At 40.7% G+C, this 17,786-nt stretch overlaps 1 protein-coding gene across 1 annotated transcript; it reads left to right on the top strand.

The window, feature by feature from the left end:
• The first annotated feature begins 721 nt into the window (after positions 1-721).
• On the top strand, positions 722-3,178 carry DDIT4L (DNA damage inducible transcript 4 like). Its single transcript, XM_068974787.1, has 2 exons — positions 722-812; positions 2,688-3,178. The coding sequence occupies exons 1-2, from the start codon at positions 722-724 to the stop codon at positions 3,176-3,178; spliced, it is 582 nt and encodes a 193-aa protein (XP_068830888.1).
• Positions 3,179-17,786: the final 14,608 nt, after the last annotated feature.

The raw sequence follows: 17,786 nt of genomic DNA on the forward strand, positions 1-17,786 counted from the left end.
ACAGGTGTCAACCCTACGGCAAACTTTTCCTTAACTCCCAGCGGCTCGCCTGGGGAGGCTGGAAGTGTGCGGGTGGAGATGCAACCCGACCCCGGGGAGGCGGGGCGCGAGCCCGGGGCGGGGCGGTGCAGGTGGGCGGGCCGGGACCGGGTGAGGAGGCTGGGCATATAAAGTGCTCAAAGCCCCCGCGGCGATGCAGCTTAGTGGAGCCTGAACCGGCGGGGCGGGGGACGAGCAAGGTGCCGGTGGTTGCTTGGGCCCGCAGGTCACTGAGGCCCCGAGGGAGGGGGTTCCTGAAGACAGGGCCGGCCTCGATTTACCCGCTGCTGGACCAGCGAGCACGTCGGCCCCGGCGCACCCCCAGCAAGTGAGGCCGGGGGCTGCCTGGGTGGGAGGAATGGGGGCGGGGGCTCCGCTCCTCTGGGCTCAGGGCTGAGCTCCGCGGGGCAAATCGGTTCCGAGTTTTGCCAACTTTGAGTTAGTTGAAGATTGTGGCTGTTAGTTGGCGTCTTTGCTCCCAGGGTTTTGTGAACCTGAGTTGCAGAGGCCGATTCCACCCCTTTGGAAAATGAATGCCTCGCCTTGTTCGCTCCGGGGACGCTGGGCATTTTAGGAACTCCTGCACGTCTTGCTTGCTTTTGCAAATCTGTCCTTCTTGCCTCCTTTTTCTAGCTCCCCGGAAAGGCCGTTCCGCCCCGCGAGGGAAACAGAGCCGTTGACCATGGTTGCAACTGGCAGCTTGAGCAGTAAGAACCCGGCCAGCATTTCAGAGTTGCTGGACCATGGCTTCCACCCGGGGAGCCTGCTAAATGGTGAGTTTCCCAACCGCCTACTTCTCTTCCCTCCAAAGGCCTCATTCCCTGGATGGATTGAGATTGGCAGGCATGCCGTGTGGACCCTCTCCTTGAATTTTGGAGATGCGATAAAATCTATCTTAAAGAGATTCTTTAAAACAGCATCTTCTATGACAGTGAGAATCAAAAGAAGCAAAAAATAAAATCCCAAGGGCTACCTGGTTTTAGTCTGTGGCTGATAGACTCCTTGGGATTAAAAACTATACAGGCCCCTACCCTACATGGTTGTGAAGTTATGGTGAATTTTAAGTATACAGTTATGTGTGTTTTGACAAATGTATTCACCTGTGTAACCAGTACCATCACCTTCTGCCCCCAAAGCCCCACAGACCCATTTGCTCTACCCACCCTACCTCTCCCCTGTCTCCAGGGAAACACTGACCTGCTTTTTGTCACTATAGATTACTTTTAGCTCTAGGACTACATGCAAATGGAGCGTGTAATATGTACTCTTTGTATCTGGTTTCTTTCCCACCGCCTAATGATTTTGAGATCCATTCCATGCTGTTGATTCTATCAGTATGTGTTCATTTTGGTTGCTGAGTAGTATTCTATCTGCGGATATACCCATTATTTCATTTTTTAATGCCAAGGGAAGCTTTAAAACTGCAGTGATGCTGGACGTATTGTCTTGTAATTTGAAACAACAGTGTCTAAATTAACATGCTGTGCTGCCACTCAGAATCCGTGTGGACGTAGATCAATTGCTTAAGATCATTGGGCCTTGCTCATTTAGAAGGTGAAGTGGTTGCTGATCTAATTTTGTAAGCCAAAGCTCTAAAATTCTCTGTCTTCAACATAGATTTTTTTTAAAAAAAGAGCCTTATAATTTGGAGTGCATTTGTTTTATTTATTAAAAACACACACACACACACACACACACAGTGATCTAAGTATGTAAGTGATGTAGCAGCCAACAAAGATGCAGTAGGCTTCAGGCAGGGAGCCCACAGGGCATCTGCCTGTGACCTGCTCAGTTGACTGTGTGGTGTGGCATCCTGCCAAGGGGTAGGATTAATTTGGAAGGTAGGTGACCAAATGCAGAGCTATCTCTTTTCCTTTGAGCAAATCTAATTTTGTTTTCCTAGGACTATTTTGTTTTGCTTGGCTCCAAAAAAAAAAAAAAAAAATCCACCCAGCCAGTTATAAATATCCTTGCGAACCTCAGAAGTCTTCTCTGTGGGCAATTTTTAATCGAAGAGGTTGAAGCTAAAATTGGGATCTACAGGTTATTCCAGTAAAGACTTTTAAAGAAAACACAAATTTAATTGATGTTTAATAAAGCTCATCATCAAGGTCATTTTAAGTTCATCACTAAAGAATAATAGCAAAAAAAAAAACTGTTTTACAAGAATAAATGAATGAATTCTTAGAAAGTAACAATCCTTAGTCCAAAAATATTATTAACATTTTTAGTCCTAACCTAATGCATAGTCTCTATAAAAGCAAACTTGAAATCCCCCATAAGCAAATCAGGAAGCAAGATAGAAAAGAAAATCACTAGTATTCTAAAATGGCCATGAATAGATTTGGTTACATACTCTTTAAGATTGTGTGTGTGTACTCACATATAAGTTTATTGAAAAATGGTGATAGGCTACCTACCCTATTTATCAAAACCTTTATTTCATAGATGAACTTTCAGTGTCAGGTCAGTTGATTTGCTTTGTTACTCAGAAAGTTAACAGCAAAGTGAGATCAAATGACTTCCAAACAAATATTAGAAGAGTAGATCTGATAGATAGAAATAAACAGTGTTGCCAAACCTGGGTGTGTTTTTCCTGCTCCTGGGTTTGTTTGTTTGTTTTCATCTTAAACTTCCATTTTCCACAGATTTTGACTACTGGGATTATGTTGTTCCTGAGCCCAACCTCAATGAGGTGGTATTTGAGGAGACAACTTGCCAGAGTTTGGTAAAAATGCTGGAGAACTGTCTGTCCAAATCTAAGCACACCAAACTTGGCTGCTCCAGAGTCCTTGTTCCTGAGAAACTGACCCAGAGGATTGCTCAAGACGTCCTGAGACTTTCCTCCACAGAGCCCTGTGGTCTGCGGGGCTGTGTTATGCACGTGAACTTGGAAATTGAAAATGTATGTAAAAAGCTGGATAGGATTGTGTGTGATTCTAGCGTGGTGCCCACCTTTGAGCTCACCCTCGTGTTTAAGCAGGAGAACTGCTCATGGACGAGCTTCAGGGATTTTTTCTTTAGTCGAGGTCGCTTCTCCTCTGGCCTCAGGCAAACTCTGATCCTGAGCTCAGGATTCCGACTTGTTAAGAAAAAGCTTTACTCCTTGATTGGCACAACAGTCATTGAAGAGTGCTAAAAGGGAAGCACTTGAAAGAGTCCTTTTTATGATTGGGTAATAAAAACTTCACAGCCGCCCAAAGTCATTGTAGCTTGCCTTGCCTGCTCTCCGCAAGGCACACCAAACTGAAATCATCTTGCTTGTGTTTCATATTCACAGCCACCCCAGCTGAAGGGCTTATTTGGGGCTATTGAGAAATGACCAGTACATTGTCTGCATTTACCACAGTTTTTATAAAATGGAATGGAATAGAATAAGAAAAGAAGCAATACGCTTTAGTTTTTTATTTGACTCCACAAGTTTTCCAGGTAGCCTTGCTAATAGACTGTAGAAACCCACTTTGCCTAGTTTGATTTTCATATGGCTTTTTTTCTGTAAGTTTTCAGTGTGATCCTCTCAATCACAGAATCTTATATGAATGCTTTTTAGCCCATCGAAATTTCCAAAAGCCCATACTACCCATTTCCTGCCCCTACTCAAATTTGAAGAGTTCTTATACAGGAGGATAAAATTAATCAAGTGGGTGAGCTTAATTAGATTCTAACCTCATGCAAAAGTGAATAAGGAATCTTGAATTGAGAACAGAGTTACAAACGGCTGTTTCTTTGCATCCTCTCCACTCTTCTGTTTCAAAGAGATGGCAAAAATTTGAGCTACCATTTCAGTAACCACAGTATTGTTTTAAATAATATGGGACAATACCTGCTCAGTTTTTCTAGTTCATAAGTATTTATCTTTAAACTAGAAAAATGGAAAATGCTGATTTTTTTTTTGCATGTAGTGATTCCTCTTCTATTGAGTGAATGGTAAGTGTATACAAGGATAAGTGAGTTCAGGTTCCTTTCTCATTCACTTGATAATCTAGCTTCATTTTACTTTTACATATACTTAATCTCAGATATCACCATCTCAACATATCAGTGTTGTCTCATCCTTGGCCTTTCCTGGGAACTGAAGGAAACTTCCGCAACCTAAAACTTCAAAGAGAGCTGCACACCATTACTTTTAATTTTTAAGATGGGCCTATTTACAAGGTCTCCTTTGGCTATGTATATCTGATCTATGGGCTTCCCAGGTGGTACTAGTGGTAAAGAACCCACCTGCCAATACTTAAGACATAAAAGACTTGAGTTTAATCCCTGGATTGGGAAGATCTCCTGGAGGAGGGCATGGCAACCCACTCCAGTATTCTTGCCTGGAGAATCCCATGGACAGAAGAGCCTGGAAGCCTGCAGTCCATGGGGTCACACAGAATTGGATATTACTGAAGCGACTTGGTGCACACACACATCTGGTTTATAGTAGAGAGAATGAAAATTGTGATCTGGATAACCAGTGCATGCACACGCAGCTTTCTTCATCCTTGGACACCTGTCTCAAGGGAACAGTAAAGGCCTTTATTTTTTTCTCTTGTTCCAACTAGCTAGATCCTTATCTTTTGATGCTAAGGACAGAGCATAGCCTCCACATTATAATGTTCATTCAGGAAGACCTTCACATCCTTGCTGTTGGTCATGGATAAGGAGCTTATTTCGGTCTCCTGCCCAAGCTATTGGCAGGACTTTACATACCTGAGGCCAGCATTGTAGGGACTATGGCTTCATCCTGCTGCTGCTGCTAAGTCGCCTCAGTCTTGTCTGACTCTGTGCAACCCCATAGACGGCAGCCCACAAGGCTCCCCCGTCCCTGGGATTCTCCAGGCAAAAACACTGGAGTGGGTTGCCATTGCCTTCTCCAGCTTCATCCTAGTGTAATTCAAAAGCAGGTGTGATCCTGTTTCTAATCCCATAAATAATCTAAAATTTCACTCTTCAAATCAGCCAGTGTTCCAACAAACGGAACTCTTCAAGTGCTTGGAAAGATAGTGCAAAGCGAATCTTACCAGACTGGGCCAAGATCAGTTGAGTTGGTATTGCATGTCTGTTATTGCCTAGGGCTCTGAAGGTCATTGTGATTCTGTGGGTGAGGAATCTGGCCTGCATGTAGAATTGTTGTCCTTTCCCCACTAACAGTTGTCTTTGACCCTCTTGTCTTTTATACTCACAAAATAGTGATGGCTTTATAGAGACCCTTAAATTAATATTCCTGTTAAAGGAAATTAAGTTTGTCAATTTTGACAATAAAGTAGCATATATTTTTAATTCTCTTGTCCACTTTGTCTTTTCTGAGTTATGCAATGATCACCTTAAAATATATTTGATAGTATTTGAGGGAAGCTTTTAGAACAAGTATCTATCTCCATTTTGACAAAGGCTATTTGTACCCTTCATTATAACATTCTAGTTGTAAATTGCATGTGCTTATGTGTCAGACTTTATTTTGGGGGGCTCCAAAATCACTGCAGATGGTGATTGCAGCCATGAAATTAAAAGACGCTTACTCTTTGGAAGAAAAGTTATGACCAACCTAGATAGCATGTTGAAAAGCAGAGATATTACTTTGCCAACAAAGGTCCGTCTGGTCAAGGCTGTGGTTTTTCCAGTGGTCTGTATGGATATGAGAGTTGGACTGTTAAGAAAGCTGAGCACCAAAGAATTGATGCTTTTGAGCTGTGGTGTTGGAGAAGACTCTTGAGAGTACCTGGACTGCAAGGAGATCCAAACAGTCCATCCTAAAGGAGATCAGTCCTGGATGTTTATTGGAAGGACTGATGCTAAAGCTGAAACTGCAGTACTTTGGCCACCTCATGCAAAGAGTTGAACTCATTGGAAAAGACTCTGATGCTGGGAGGGATTGGGGGCAGGAGGAGAAGGGGACGACAGAGGATGATATGGCTGGATGGCATCACCGACATGATGGACATGAGTTTGAGTGAACTCCGGGAGTTGGTGATGGACAGGGAGGCCTGGCGTGCTGCGATTCATGGGGTCGCAAAGAGTCGGACACGACTGAGTGACTGAACTGAACTGGCTAGTGTAAGAGTCATTTACTTCATAGTTTTTCAAATACAATAATACTTTTCACTGGAAGACATTAATAATTTAAGCTCCTTTGGCTACTGTCTTAAAAAAAAAACTCACTGTGTATAGGCTTTTTCTGTAGTTTTCCTAATACCCGGATACAAATACATCAGATGGTAAGACCAGTATAAATTTTAATTTTTACCAGAATATCCTATTAGAGCAACATATCTCTAATTCCACAATTATTCATCAATTTGAATTTTTAATCTTGTCCACCTATCTTTTCTGTCTCCTCAAATATATGTCATTAGTTCGGATTTCTCACTATATAACCCACATTTAATAAGACTTGCTATATCTAGGCTGCCTAACTGTTCTAGGTGCTTTACATAAACCATCTCATTTACTCCTCATATCAGCCCTATGGAATGAGATCATTATCATCTCCATCTTATGGCTAAATGAGCAGACACAGAGAGGTTAAGTAACTTGCCCAACACACCAAGTTATGCAAAAGAACTAAGGTATAAAACCAAGCTGCTTTGCGGGGTCTTCTCTGGTGGTCCAGTGCCTGGTCAGGGAGTTGGATCCCATGTGTCACAGCTAAGAGTTCGAAAGTCCCAGCTGAAAGATCCCCTCAGGCTGTAACTAGAGATGATTCTGTGTGCCACAATTAAGATGAATTGCAGACAAAAAAGAAAAAAAGCTGGTTTCAAGCTGTGCTCACAATGCTGCTTCCAACTGCTCTAGGCACCGTAGACATCTGTATCAGTGAAGGACTATAAAAACAACATCAGAAACATTTGCCCTTAAGTTCAAAGAATTCTTAATGTGATTTCTTTTCAGGTAGAAAAGAATGAGGAAACTCCTGACAGTATTCACCATTCATTAGAACAGAACTGTGCCTAGAATAAAAATCCTAAATATTTGAAAGACATGCATTTCAATCCTGGCACCGTTACACCTGTTTTTTGCAGTTGACCTGGTTACTTTCTCACGTACCTTCATGCACTTGGGTCTCAATTGTCTGTATCAGTTTAAACAAGTGATAATAAAAACTAACGTCCAAGGCACACTAGTAGCAGATGAGGAGGGAGAGATACACAAAGATGCACTGGGAGGAGGATCATGGGATATTTAAAATCCCAGACTCCTGGCTAGACTCTGCCATTGATTATGGACTCACAATGCTCTCCTGGGCCCTCCACACCTGGCACAAACTCGAAACGAGACTATGAAGGGTCTTGTGAGAAACTTGGGGCCAGGTGTGGAAGTCATGTATTTAACTTCTGTCTACATCCCCTATAGAACTCAGTCATAAATGGCCTCATTCAACTGCAAGAGGGACTGGGAAGTGTGGTAGCACAGTATGCCCAGAAGGAAATAGGCTTGAACTGAAAACAGAATTTCTGCTACACAGAAAGTGATGAGTTAGTCTATAAAACAACAGAGAGCCCAGACACAGACCTACACATATGTATTTGCAAAGCTGATTTATAACAGAGTTGGCACTTTAGATCAATGAGCAAATAAATGATGGTGTATTCCAATAAGGGGCGCTATAATAATTATCTATGTGAAAAAAAAATGAAATTGAATGCATACATGGCAAGCATGAAAATCAATCCCAGGTTGATTAAATAATTAAATGTGAAAGGAAACTTTTAGATGACAATATATTTTTATGATTTTGATGTAGAAAAAGATTTCTTAAGATTCAAAGAAATCCTTCAAACTTTTTGTCTATCACATAATACTAAAAAAGAATAAAAATATAAGTCATGAATTGAAAGTATCTTAATACTATACATATAACTGAAAAGAGGTAGTAGCCAGAATGTTAAGAATTATTTCAAAGAAATTAGAAAAACACAAACTACTCAAAAGAAAAAAAAAAAAGGATCTGCAAAAGCTTGAATGGCACTCTATAGAAAAGGAAACCTATATGGTAATAAACATATGAAAAGATGCTTACCCTAATTAGTAAATAGGGAAATCCAACTTAAAAGCACAATGAGAAAGAAAGCACAAGACACCAATGTATACACATCCATATAGAGTACATCATGAGAAACGCTGGACTGGAAGAAACACAAGCTGGAATCAAGATTGCGGGGAGAAATATCAATCACCTCACATATGCAGATGACACCACCCTTATGGCAGAAAGTGAAGAGGAGCTAAAAAGCCTCTTGATGAAAGTGAAAGAGGAGAGTGAAAACGTTGGCTTAAAGCTCAATGTTCAGAAAATGAAGATCATGGCATCCAGTCCCATCACTCCATGGGAAACAGATTGAAGAAACAGTGGAAACAGTGTCAGAATTTACTTTTTTGGGGCTCCAAAATCACTGCAGATGGTGACTGCAGCCATGAAATTAAAAGACGCTTACTGCTTGAAAGAAAAGTTATGACCAACCTAGATAGCATATTCAAAAGCAGAGACAATACTTTGTCAACAGAGGTCTGTCTAGTCAAGGCTATGGTTTTTCCTGTGGTCATGTATGGATGTGAGAGTTGGACTGTGAAGAAGGCTGAGCGCTGAAGAATTGATTCTTTTGAACTGTGATGTTGGAGAAGACTCTTGAGAGTCCCTTGGACTGCAAGGAGATCCAACCAGTCCATTCTGAAGATCAACCCTGGGATTTCTTTGGAAGGAATGATGCTAAAGCTGAAACTCTAGAACTTTGGCCACCTCATGCGAAGAGTTGACTCATTGGAAAAGACTCTGATGCTGGGAGGGATTGAGGGCAGGAGGAGAAGGGGACAACCGAGAATGAGATGGCTGAATGGCATCACTGACTCAATGGACATGAGTTTGAGTGAACTCCGGGAGATAGTGATGGACAAGGAGGCCTGGCGTGCTGCGATTCATGGGGTCGCAAAGAGTCAGACACAACTGAGCGACTGAACTGAACTGAACTGAAATACTGAAAATTCCAAATCTTGGTGAAGATCAAAAGAAAAAAACCTATTTCAACATGCCAACATGTGTATCTATGCAGCCTGGCACTATTTCGTAAAGCTGAAGATAAACATACTTTGAGTTAGCAATTCTATTTTTAGTTATCAAACCTAGATCAGTGTTCTTCAAACATTTTTTGCTTGTGATACATCTAAGAGAATTTTGGAAAAGTATACTTTCTGCTATATTTTTCTAATTGCCATCCAAAATTTTTATTCTAAGTTTCAGTTCAGTTCAGTTCAGTCGCTCCGTCATGTCTGACTGTTTGCAACCCCATGAATCACAGCATGCCAGGTCTCCCTGTCCATCACCAACTCCTGGAGTTCACTCAGACTCACGTCCATCGAGTCCGTGATGCCATTCAGCCATCTCATCCTCTGTCGTCCCCGTCTCCTCCTGCCCCCAAATCCTCCCAGAATCAGAGTCTTTTCCAATGAGTCAACTCTTCGCATGAGGTGGCCAAAGTTCTTGGAGTTTCAGCTTTAGCATCATTCCTTCCAAAGAAATCCCAGGGTTGATCTTCAGAATGAACTGGTTGAATCTCCTTGCAGTCCAAGGGACTTTCAAGAGTCTTCTCCAACACCACAGTTCAAAAGCCTCAATTCTTCGGCGCTCAGCCTTCTTCACAGTCCAACTCTCACATCCTTACATGACTACTGGAAAAACCATAGCCTTGACTAGACGGACCTTTGTTGGCAAAGTAATGTCTCTGCTTTTGAATACACTATCTAGGTTGGTCATAATTTTTCTTCCAAAGAGTAAGCGTCTTTTAATTTCATGGCTGCAGTCACCATCTGCAGTGATTTTGGAGCCCCCAAAAATAAAGTCTGACACTGTTTCTACTGTTTCCCCACCTATTTCCCATGAAGTAATGGTACCGGATGCCATGATCTTCATTTTCTGAATGTTGAGCTTAAGCCAATTTTTTCGCTCTCCTCTTTCCTTTCATCAAGAGGCTTTTTAGCTCCTCTTCACTTTCTGCCATAAGGGTGGTGTCATCTGCATATCTGAGGTGACTGATATTTCCCCACAATCTTGATTCCAGCTTGTGTTTCTTCCAGTCCAGCGTTTCTCATGATGTGCTCTGCATAGAAGTGAAATAAGCAGGGTGACAATATACAGCCTTGACATACTCCTTTTCCTATTTGGAACCAGTCTGTTGTTCCATGTCCAGTTCTAACTGTTGCTTCCTGACCTGCATACAGGTTTCTCAAGAGGCAGGTCAGGTGGTCTGGTATTCCCATCTCTGTCAGAATTTTCCACAGTTTATTGTAATCCACACAGTCAAAGGCTTTGGCATAGTCAATAAAGCAGAAGCAGATGTTATTCTGGAACTCTCTTGCTTTTTCCATGATCCAGCAGATGTTGGCAATTTGATCTCTGGTTTCTCTGCCTTTTCTAAAACCAGCTGGACCATCAGGGAGTTCACGGTTCATGTATTGCTGAAGCCTGGCTTGGAGAATTTTGAGCATTACTTTACTAGCATGTGAGATGAGTGCAATTGTGCGGTAGTTTGAGCATTCTTTGGCATTGCCTTTCTTTGGGATTGGAATGAAAACTGACCTTTTCCAGTCATGTGGTCACTGCTGAGTTTTCCAAATTTGCTGGCATATTGAGTGCAGCACTTTCACAGCATCGTCTTTCAGGATTTGAAACAGCTCAACTGGAATTCCATCACCTCCACTAGCTTTTTTCGTAGTGATTCTTTCTAAGGCCCACTTGACTTCACATTCCAAGATGTCTGGCTCTAGGTGAGTGATCACACCATCATGATTATCTGGGTCATGAAGATCTTTTTTGTACAGTTCTTCCATGTATTCTTGCCACCTCTTCTTAATATCTTCTGCTTCTGTTAGGTCCATACCATTTCTGTCCTTTATCAAGCCCATCTTTGCATGAAATGTTCCCTTGGTATCTCTAATTTTCTTGAAGAGATCTCTAGTCTTTCCCATTCTGTTGTTTTCCTCTATTTCTTTGCATTGATCGCTAAAGAAGGCTTTCTTGTCTCTTCTTGCTATTCTTTGGAACTCTGCATTCAGATGCTTATATCTTTCCTTTTCTCCTTTGCTTTTCACTTCTCTTCTTTTCACAGCTATTTGTAAGGCTTTCCCAGACAGCCATTTTGCTTTTTTGCATTTCTTTTCCATGGGGATGGTCTTGATCCCTGTCTCCTGTACAATGTCACGAACCTCATTCCATAGTTCATCAGGCACTCTATCTATCAGATCTAGGCCCTTAAATCTATTTCTCACTTCCACTGTATAATCATAAGGGATTTGATTGAGGTCATACCTGAATGGTCTAGCGGTTTTCCCTACTTTCTTCAATTTGAGTCTGAATTTGACAGAATGTGTCCACTGGAGAAGGGAATGGCAAGCCACTCACTTCAGTATTCTTGCCTTGAGAACCCCATGAACAGTATGAAAAGGCAAAATGATAGGATACCGAAAGAGGAACTCCCCAGGTCATTAGGTGCCCAATATGCTACTGGAAATCAGTGGAGAAATAACTCCAGAAAGAATGAATGGATGGAGCCAAAGCAAAAACAATACCCAGTTGTGGATGTGACTGGTGATAGAAGCAAGATCCAATGCTGTAAAGAGCAATATTGCATAGGAACCTGGAATGTCAGGTCCATGAATCAAGGCAAATTGGACGTGGTCAAACAAGAGATGGCAAGGGTGAACGTGGACATTCTAGGAATCAGCGAACTACAATGGACTGGAATGGGTGAATTTAACTCAGATGACCATTATATCTACTACTGCGGGCAGGAATCCCTCAGAAGAAATGGAGTAGCCATCATGGTCAACAAGAGTCCGAAATGCAGTACTTGGATGCAATCTCAAAAACGACAGAATGATCTCTGTTCGTCTCCAAGGCAAAGCATTCAATATCACAGTTATTGCAAGTCTATGCCCCAACCAGTAACGCTGAAAAAACTGAAGTTGAATGGTTTTATGAAGACCTACAAGACCTTTTAGAACTAACACCCAAGAAAGATGTCCTTTTCATTATAGGGGACTGGAATGCAAAAGTAGGAAGTCAAGAAACACCTGGAGTAACAGGCAAATTTGGCCTTGGAATGCAGAATGAAGCAGGGCAAAGACTAATCAAGTTTTGCCAAGAAAATGCACTGGTCATAGCAAACACCCTCTTCCAACAACACAAGACAAGACTCTACACATGGACATCACCAGATGGTCAACACCAAAATCAGATTGATTATATTCTTTGCAGCCAAAGATGGAGAAGCTCTATATAGTCAACAAAAACAAGATCAGGAGCTGACTGTGGCTCAGATCATGAACTCCTTATTACCAAATTCAGACTCAAATTACCAAATTCAGACTCAAATTCTATATAACTGAGTTACCATAATTAGCCTAATAGTTTACAATTGTTGGATTTCTAAATTTTTCCTTTTCTTACATTTTTTTATTTAAGTATAATTGACAAATTATATATTACAGATGTACAATATAATCACAATTTTAAAGTTTATACTTCATTTATAGTTATTTTTAAATATTGGCTGTATTCCCGGTGCTCTATAACATACCTTTGTGGCTTGCTTTATATATATTAGTTTATAAATTTTAATCTCCTACCCCTATATTGCCCCTCCTCCTTATCTGTCTCCACTGGGAACTACTACGTAGTTTGTTCTCTATATTTGTGAGTCTGTTTCTTTTTTGTTATATTCACTAGTTTGTTATATTTTTTTATATTTCACATATAAGTGATATCATATAGTACTTGCTTTTTTCTAACTTATTTCACTTATCATAACATCCTCCAAGTCCATCCATGTTGTTGCAAATGACTAAATGTCATTCTTTTTTGTGGCTGAGTAGTATTCCATTGTGTGTTTCTATCTAACTATCTACACCACATCTTCATTATCCATTCATCTGTGGATGGACATCTATAGGTTGTTTCCATGTGCAGGCATGAATGTTAAGTCGCTTCATTCCTGTCCAACTCTTTGTGACCCTGTGGAAAGCAGCCTGCCAGGCTCCTCTGTCAGTGGGGTTTCTCCAGGCAAGAATACTGGAGTGGGTTGCCATGCTCTCCTCCAGGGGATCTTCCCAACCCAGGGAACCCACATCTCTTACATCTCCTGCATTGACAGGTGGATTCTTTACCACTAGCACCACCTGACAAACCCTGCTTCCATATCTGGGCAATTATAGATAATTCCATTAGGAACATTGGGGTGCATGCATCTTTTTGAATTACTTTTCTTGTTTTATTTAGATATATACCCAGGAGTGAGGTAAAGAATCTGCTTGCAATGAAGGAGACCCTGATTTGATCCCTGGGTCAGAAATATCCCCTGGAGATGGGAGAGGCTACCCACTCCAGTGTTCTTGCCTGGAGAATCCCAGGGACAGCGGAGCCTGGTGGGCTGTCTTCTCTGGGGTCGCACAGAGTCGGACACGGCTGAAGCGACTCAGCAGCAGCCGCAGCAGAGTGACTAACTCTTTCACTTTCATGCCCAGGAGTGGAACTACCAGCTCAAATGGTAGTTAGTTTTTAATTTATTACTTTAGTAGTAATAGTAGTTTAGTTTTCACCTTAGTAGTTTATTACTTTAGTAGTAATTGTAGCTTAGTTTTTACTTTATTTTTAGTTTTTTGATAAATTTCCATACTGTTTCCCTCAGTGGCTACACCAATTTACATTCCCACCAGCAATGTACAAAGTGGGAACCCTTGTCACCACACCAAGATTATGTGTGCTCTTTTTGACAATAGCCATTCTGATAGCTGTGAGATGGTATCTCATTGTGGTTTTGATTTGCAAGTGAAATGATCCTTTTAAATTAGTGAATTAATTTATTGATATTGTTTTTGCTATAACTAGAGAATCAAGCACCATTTCCTATGTTTTGTTTTTACAGATATAAGCTCTGAGAAAATTTATTAGTACCAATAAGTAGATGGAACTACAAAAAATTTGCCAATTACAATACATAACTGTAATCAATATTTGAGCTACTTTCAAGATATATGCCAAAGTCATATGAATATATATTTCCAAAAAAAATATTTCAGATGATTTAGACAGAGACAGTTCAATAAGACTTTATTTCCTAATTGTTGAAATCAAAATTAAGAAACTGTTCCTAAGTGATCAATGTGAAGAAATAGAAGAAAACAAAAGGATGAGAAAGACTAGATGTCTTCAAGAAAATTAAAGAGTCCATGGGGTCACAGAATCGGACATGACTGAGTGACTGAATTAACTGAAATCAAAGGACTAAAGACCACCAGATTTGCAGAAGAACTTCTTACCTAGAAGTAATAGTTACCATAACAAATACCACAGGCTGGGTGGCCTGAGCAACAGAAACCTACTTCCTCACAGCTCTGGAGGCTTGAAGTGTGAGACCAACGTGCTGGCAGTGTTGCTTTTTCCTTGAAGCTTCTCTCCTTGGCTTATGGACGGCAGTGTTCTCTGTTTTTCTTCACATATTTCCCTCTGTACTGTTTGTGTAATCTCCTCTTCTCATAAGGACAACTGTCATATTGGATTAGGACTCACCTTAAAGACCTTGTTTTAACTTGATTATCTCTTTATAAACTCTGTCTCCAAATATAGTCGCAGTACTAATGTACAAGGCATTAGGACAGCAACCTATGGATTTGGCGGGTACACAAATTCACTCATTACACCCGACATTCAAATAATTAGCTTTCTCAGTACTGTCCTAGAGCAATGGTTTCACCCACCAGGCTCCTCCGTCCATGGGATTTTCCAGGCAGGAGTACTGGAGTGGGGTGCCGTTGCCTTCTCCGGTTTGGTACCCTAGAGGTTATTATACCCCTGAATAAAGCATTACAGTAAGATGGGCCAACAGTGAGCAGCATGTCTTTTGTGAAGCAAAGTTAAAAGGCTTGTTACAGGGTAAGTGAGCAAGTCAGACCTGCATTTCAGGCAAGTTCTCAGGGAGATTAATTTTAGGAAGGAGCATACATAGAAGCAAAGGCTTTGGAAATTGGTCACCCTAAAACTGTGTTTCACACACCTCAGGGAAAGTGTTTTATTTATCCCTGGACTCATTTCCCAGTTGTAAGACTAATGGCTTTCAACTGTCTCACCCATGCGCCAAGAGACTGGCATTTATCATCACACTGTTTAGAAGAATAATGTGGAAACAACACAAACATCCATCAGTTATAGAATGGATACATGAATTGTGCTGTACTCATAAACTGCAAGCTATAATAGTGAAAACGAATGGAATTTAAATTATAAAGGATCTGGATGAATCTTTAGGATGTAATACCGAATGCAATAAGAAATCAGAAAAGAATAAATAGGCTATTTTTGCTTACTTAATGATGTAAAAACATAGAAAACTAAAATGTTTAGTTTTCCAATACATGTGGATTATCTATTTTAAAAACCCAGGGTTTCATAAGTATAAATTTCAGGAGAGTAGATATATCTGAAGGAATAACGCTGTAAGTGGAAATAATGAGGGGCTCACAGAAAACATCAACAGTGCTAGTAGAGATAGTACAAAAGTTATATAAAATATATATAAAGCATTAGGAGTCAGGATTCACAATAAATGCATGCCTACCGCCAACTTTTATAGAAAGATCTCTACCATCACCTTTAATTTTTTCTGTGAGCTCCTCATTATTTCCATTTACTTTCTTGTCACTCCAGATATATCCACTCTCCTGAAATTTGTGCTCATGAATCCCTGGGTTTCTTAAATAGGTAAACCACATATATCTGTATCTCTAAACATCTTAGGCATGTATATATTGTTGAATCCTGACTCTTTATGCTTTATATGTACTTTATACATCTCTTTCTGTACTTAATAATAAATAAAACTTTTAAAAATTTTGAAAGGCTGTGGGCAATTTAAAATTTAAGCAAAATTCAAACTATATATCTATTTTAGAATTTTCCGTACTTCCAACAAGTATACATTCACAGAACCAGCTCTAAGAGATATGAAAATCTGAGAATTTATTTGGACCACTAATTTATCCTAGTATAAATACTTTGAGCAAACTGCAACAATTATTATAGGCAGCATTCAATTATTCTCTCCATAGGGGGCAACCATGAAATAAATGATGAAAACAGTATAAAATGCAAAAGTCATTACTATTTGACCATGGATTACATATTATTAGTCTTGTGATACATTTACTTTTGCAGAGAATAATATAAAATGATGTTTATTGCCTGAACACACAATATGTGAAAAAATATGATGGAGCATGCTGAAGAATGCAGACTATTTGGAAGAGGCTGCTGAGGAACTTGACCATCTAGATAACTAAATTCTGACCTTATGTCTAGAACTGATATTTAGGTCAAGTTATCTACATAATAATATTAGTTAATGATTTTCAAATACATATTTTTTTAAACTTAATAAATCCATTCAAAAAACGCTAAAGAAAATGGAAAGGCAGACAGACCAAATCTCAAATCAAAAACCATATTATAGCTCATTTGACTTTGCTGGGGAAAAAATGAGAGACATTTTATAAACTTGTTTCAAGGCTAAAATCCAGACTAAAACCACTTGGAGGGTGTAAAAAACACAACTTTGCAATGTTATGTCAGCAATAGAATAAAGATAATCGGTCAACTTTTACTGTGTTTCAGAGAATTCTCTAGCTAACTACCACATAAATCAAACAGAACCTGCTATAATAGGCACTGTGGAGTATGGAAGAGGTAGTAGCAGCAGCAATGCAGACAAGTTGTAACATGAAAGGAAGAGCTCTAAAGGGCCTAAGAAGAACCCTACCTTAGAGGTAACGTATTCGCCTGCCATAGTTTCATGAACACTTGTAGAAGACACAAGACTCCCGGGATGGAGACAAAGGATTTCATCATACTCAGCTCAGTTCAGTTCAGTCACTAAGTTGTGTCCAACTCTTTGCGACCCCTTGAATCGCAGCTCGCCAGGCCTCCCTGTCCATCACCAACTCCCGGAGTTCACTCAGACTCACTTCCATCGAGTCAGTAATGCCACCCAGCCATCTCATCCTCTGTCGTCCCCTTCTCCTCCTGCCCCCAATCCCTCCCAGCATCAGAGTCTTTTCCAATGAGTCAACTCTTCGCATGAGGTGGCCAAAGTTCTGGAGCTTCAGCTTTAGCATCATTCCCTCCAAAGAAATCCCAGGGCTGAGCTCCTTCCGAATGTAGCCTGTGACAATTCATGGTTGCTTGTGCAAGACTTCAGGGAAAGAGACTCCTCATGCAGCATGAGAATCAGTGTATCAGTCCTCTCATCCCTGCCAAGGCCCACAGTATCAATGGTGCTGAAAACCAAAGGATGCCTATTCATGGTGTTACAGGAGTGGAATCCTGAGCTTAGGGAACCCAAATCTTTTATAATGGATAGGCCTGCCCTTTGCTCCAGAAGAATATACTATCTGTTTCCCACTGTTGATCACTATACAAACATCCTTGAAAAGATAGCTTCAAGGCAACCAGAGGGCAATCACTACCTCACTTAAAAGAGATGAAGAGACATAAACAACCCACAGAGAATTGTCTCCCAACAGCCTGTGTTAATACTTGCCATTTGTTGCTAAAAATCAAGCACAACAGGACTTCCCTGGTTGTCCAGTGGATAAGAATCTACCTGCCAATGGAGGAGATATGAATTCGACCCCTAGTCCAGTAAGATTCCACCTAAAGCCTGCGTACCACAGCTACTGGCCGCGAGTCACAATAAGAAGCCACCACAGTGAGAAGCCTGCACACCCGC

Source organism: Capricornis sumatraensis, chromosome 7 (genome assembly GCF_032405125.1).
Source record: "Capricornis sumatraensis isolate serow.1 chromosome 7, serow.2, whole genome shotgun sequence".
NCBI lineage: Eukaryota > Metazoa > Chordata > Mammalia > Artiodactyla > Bovidae > Capricornis > Capricornis sumatraensis.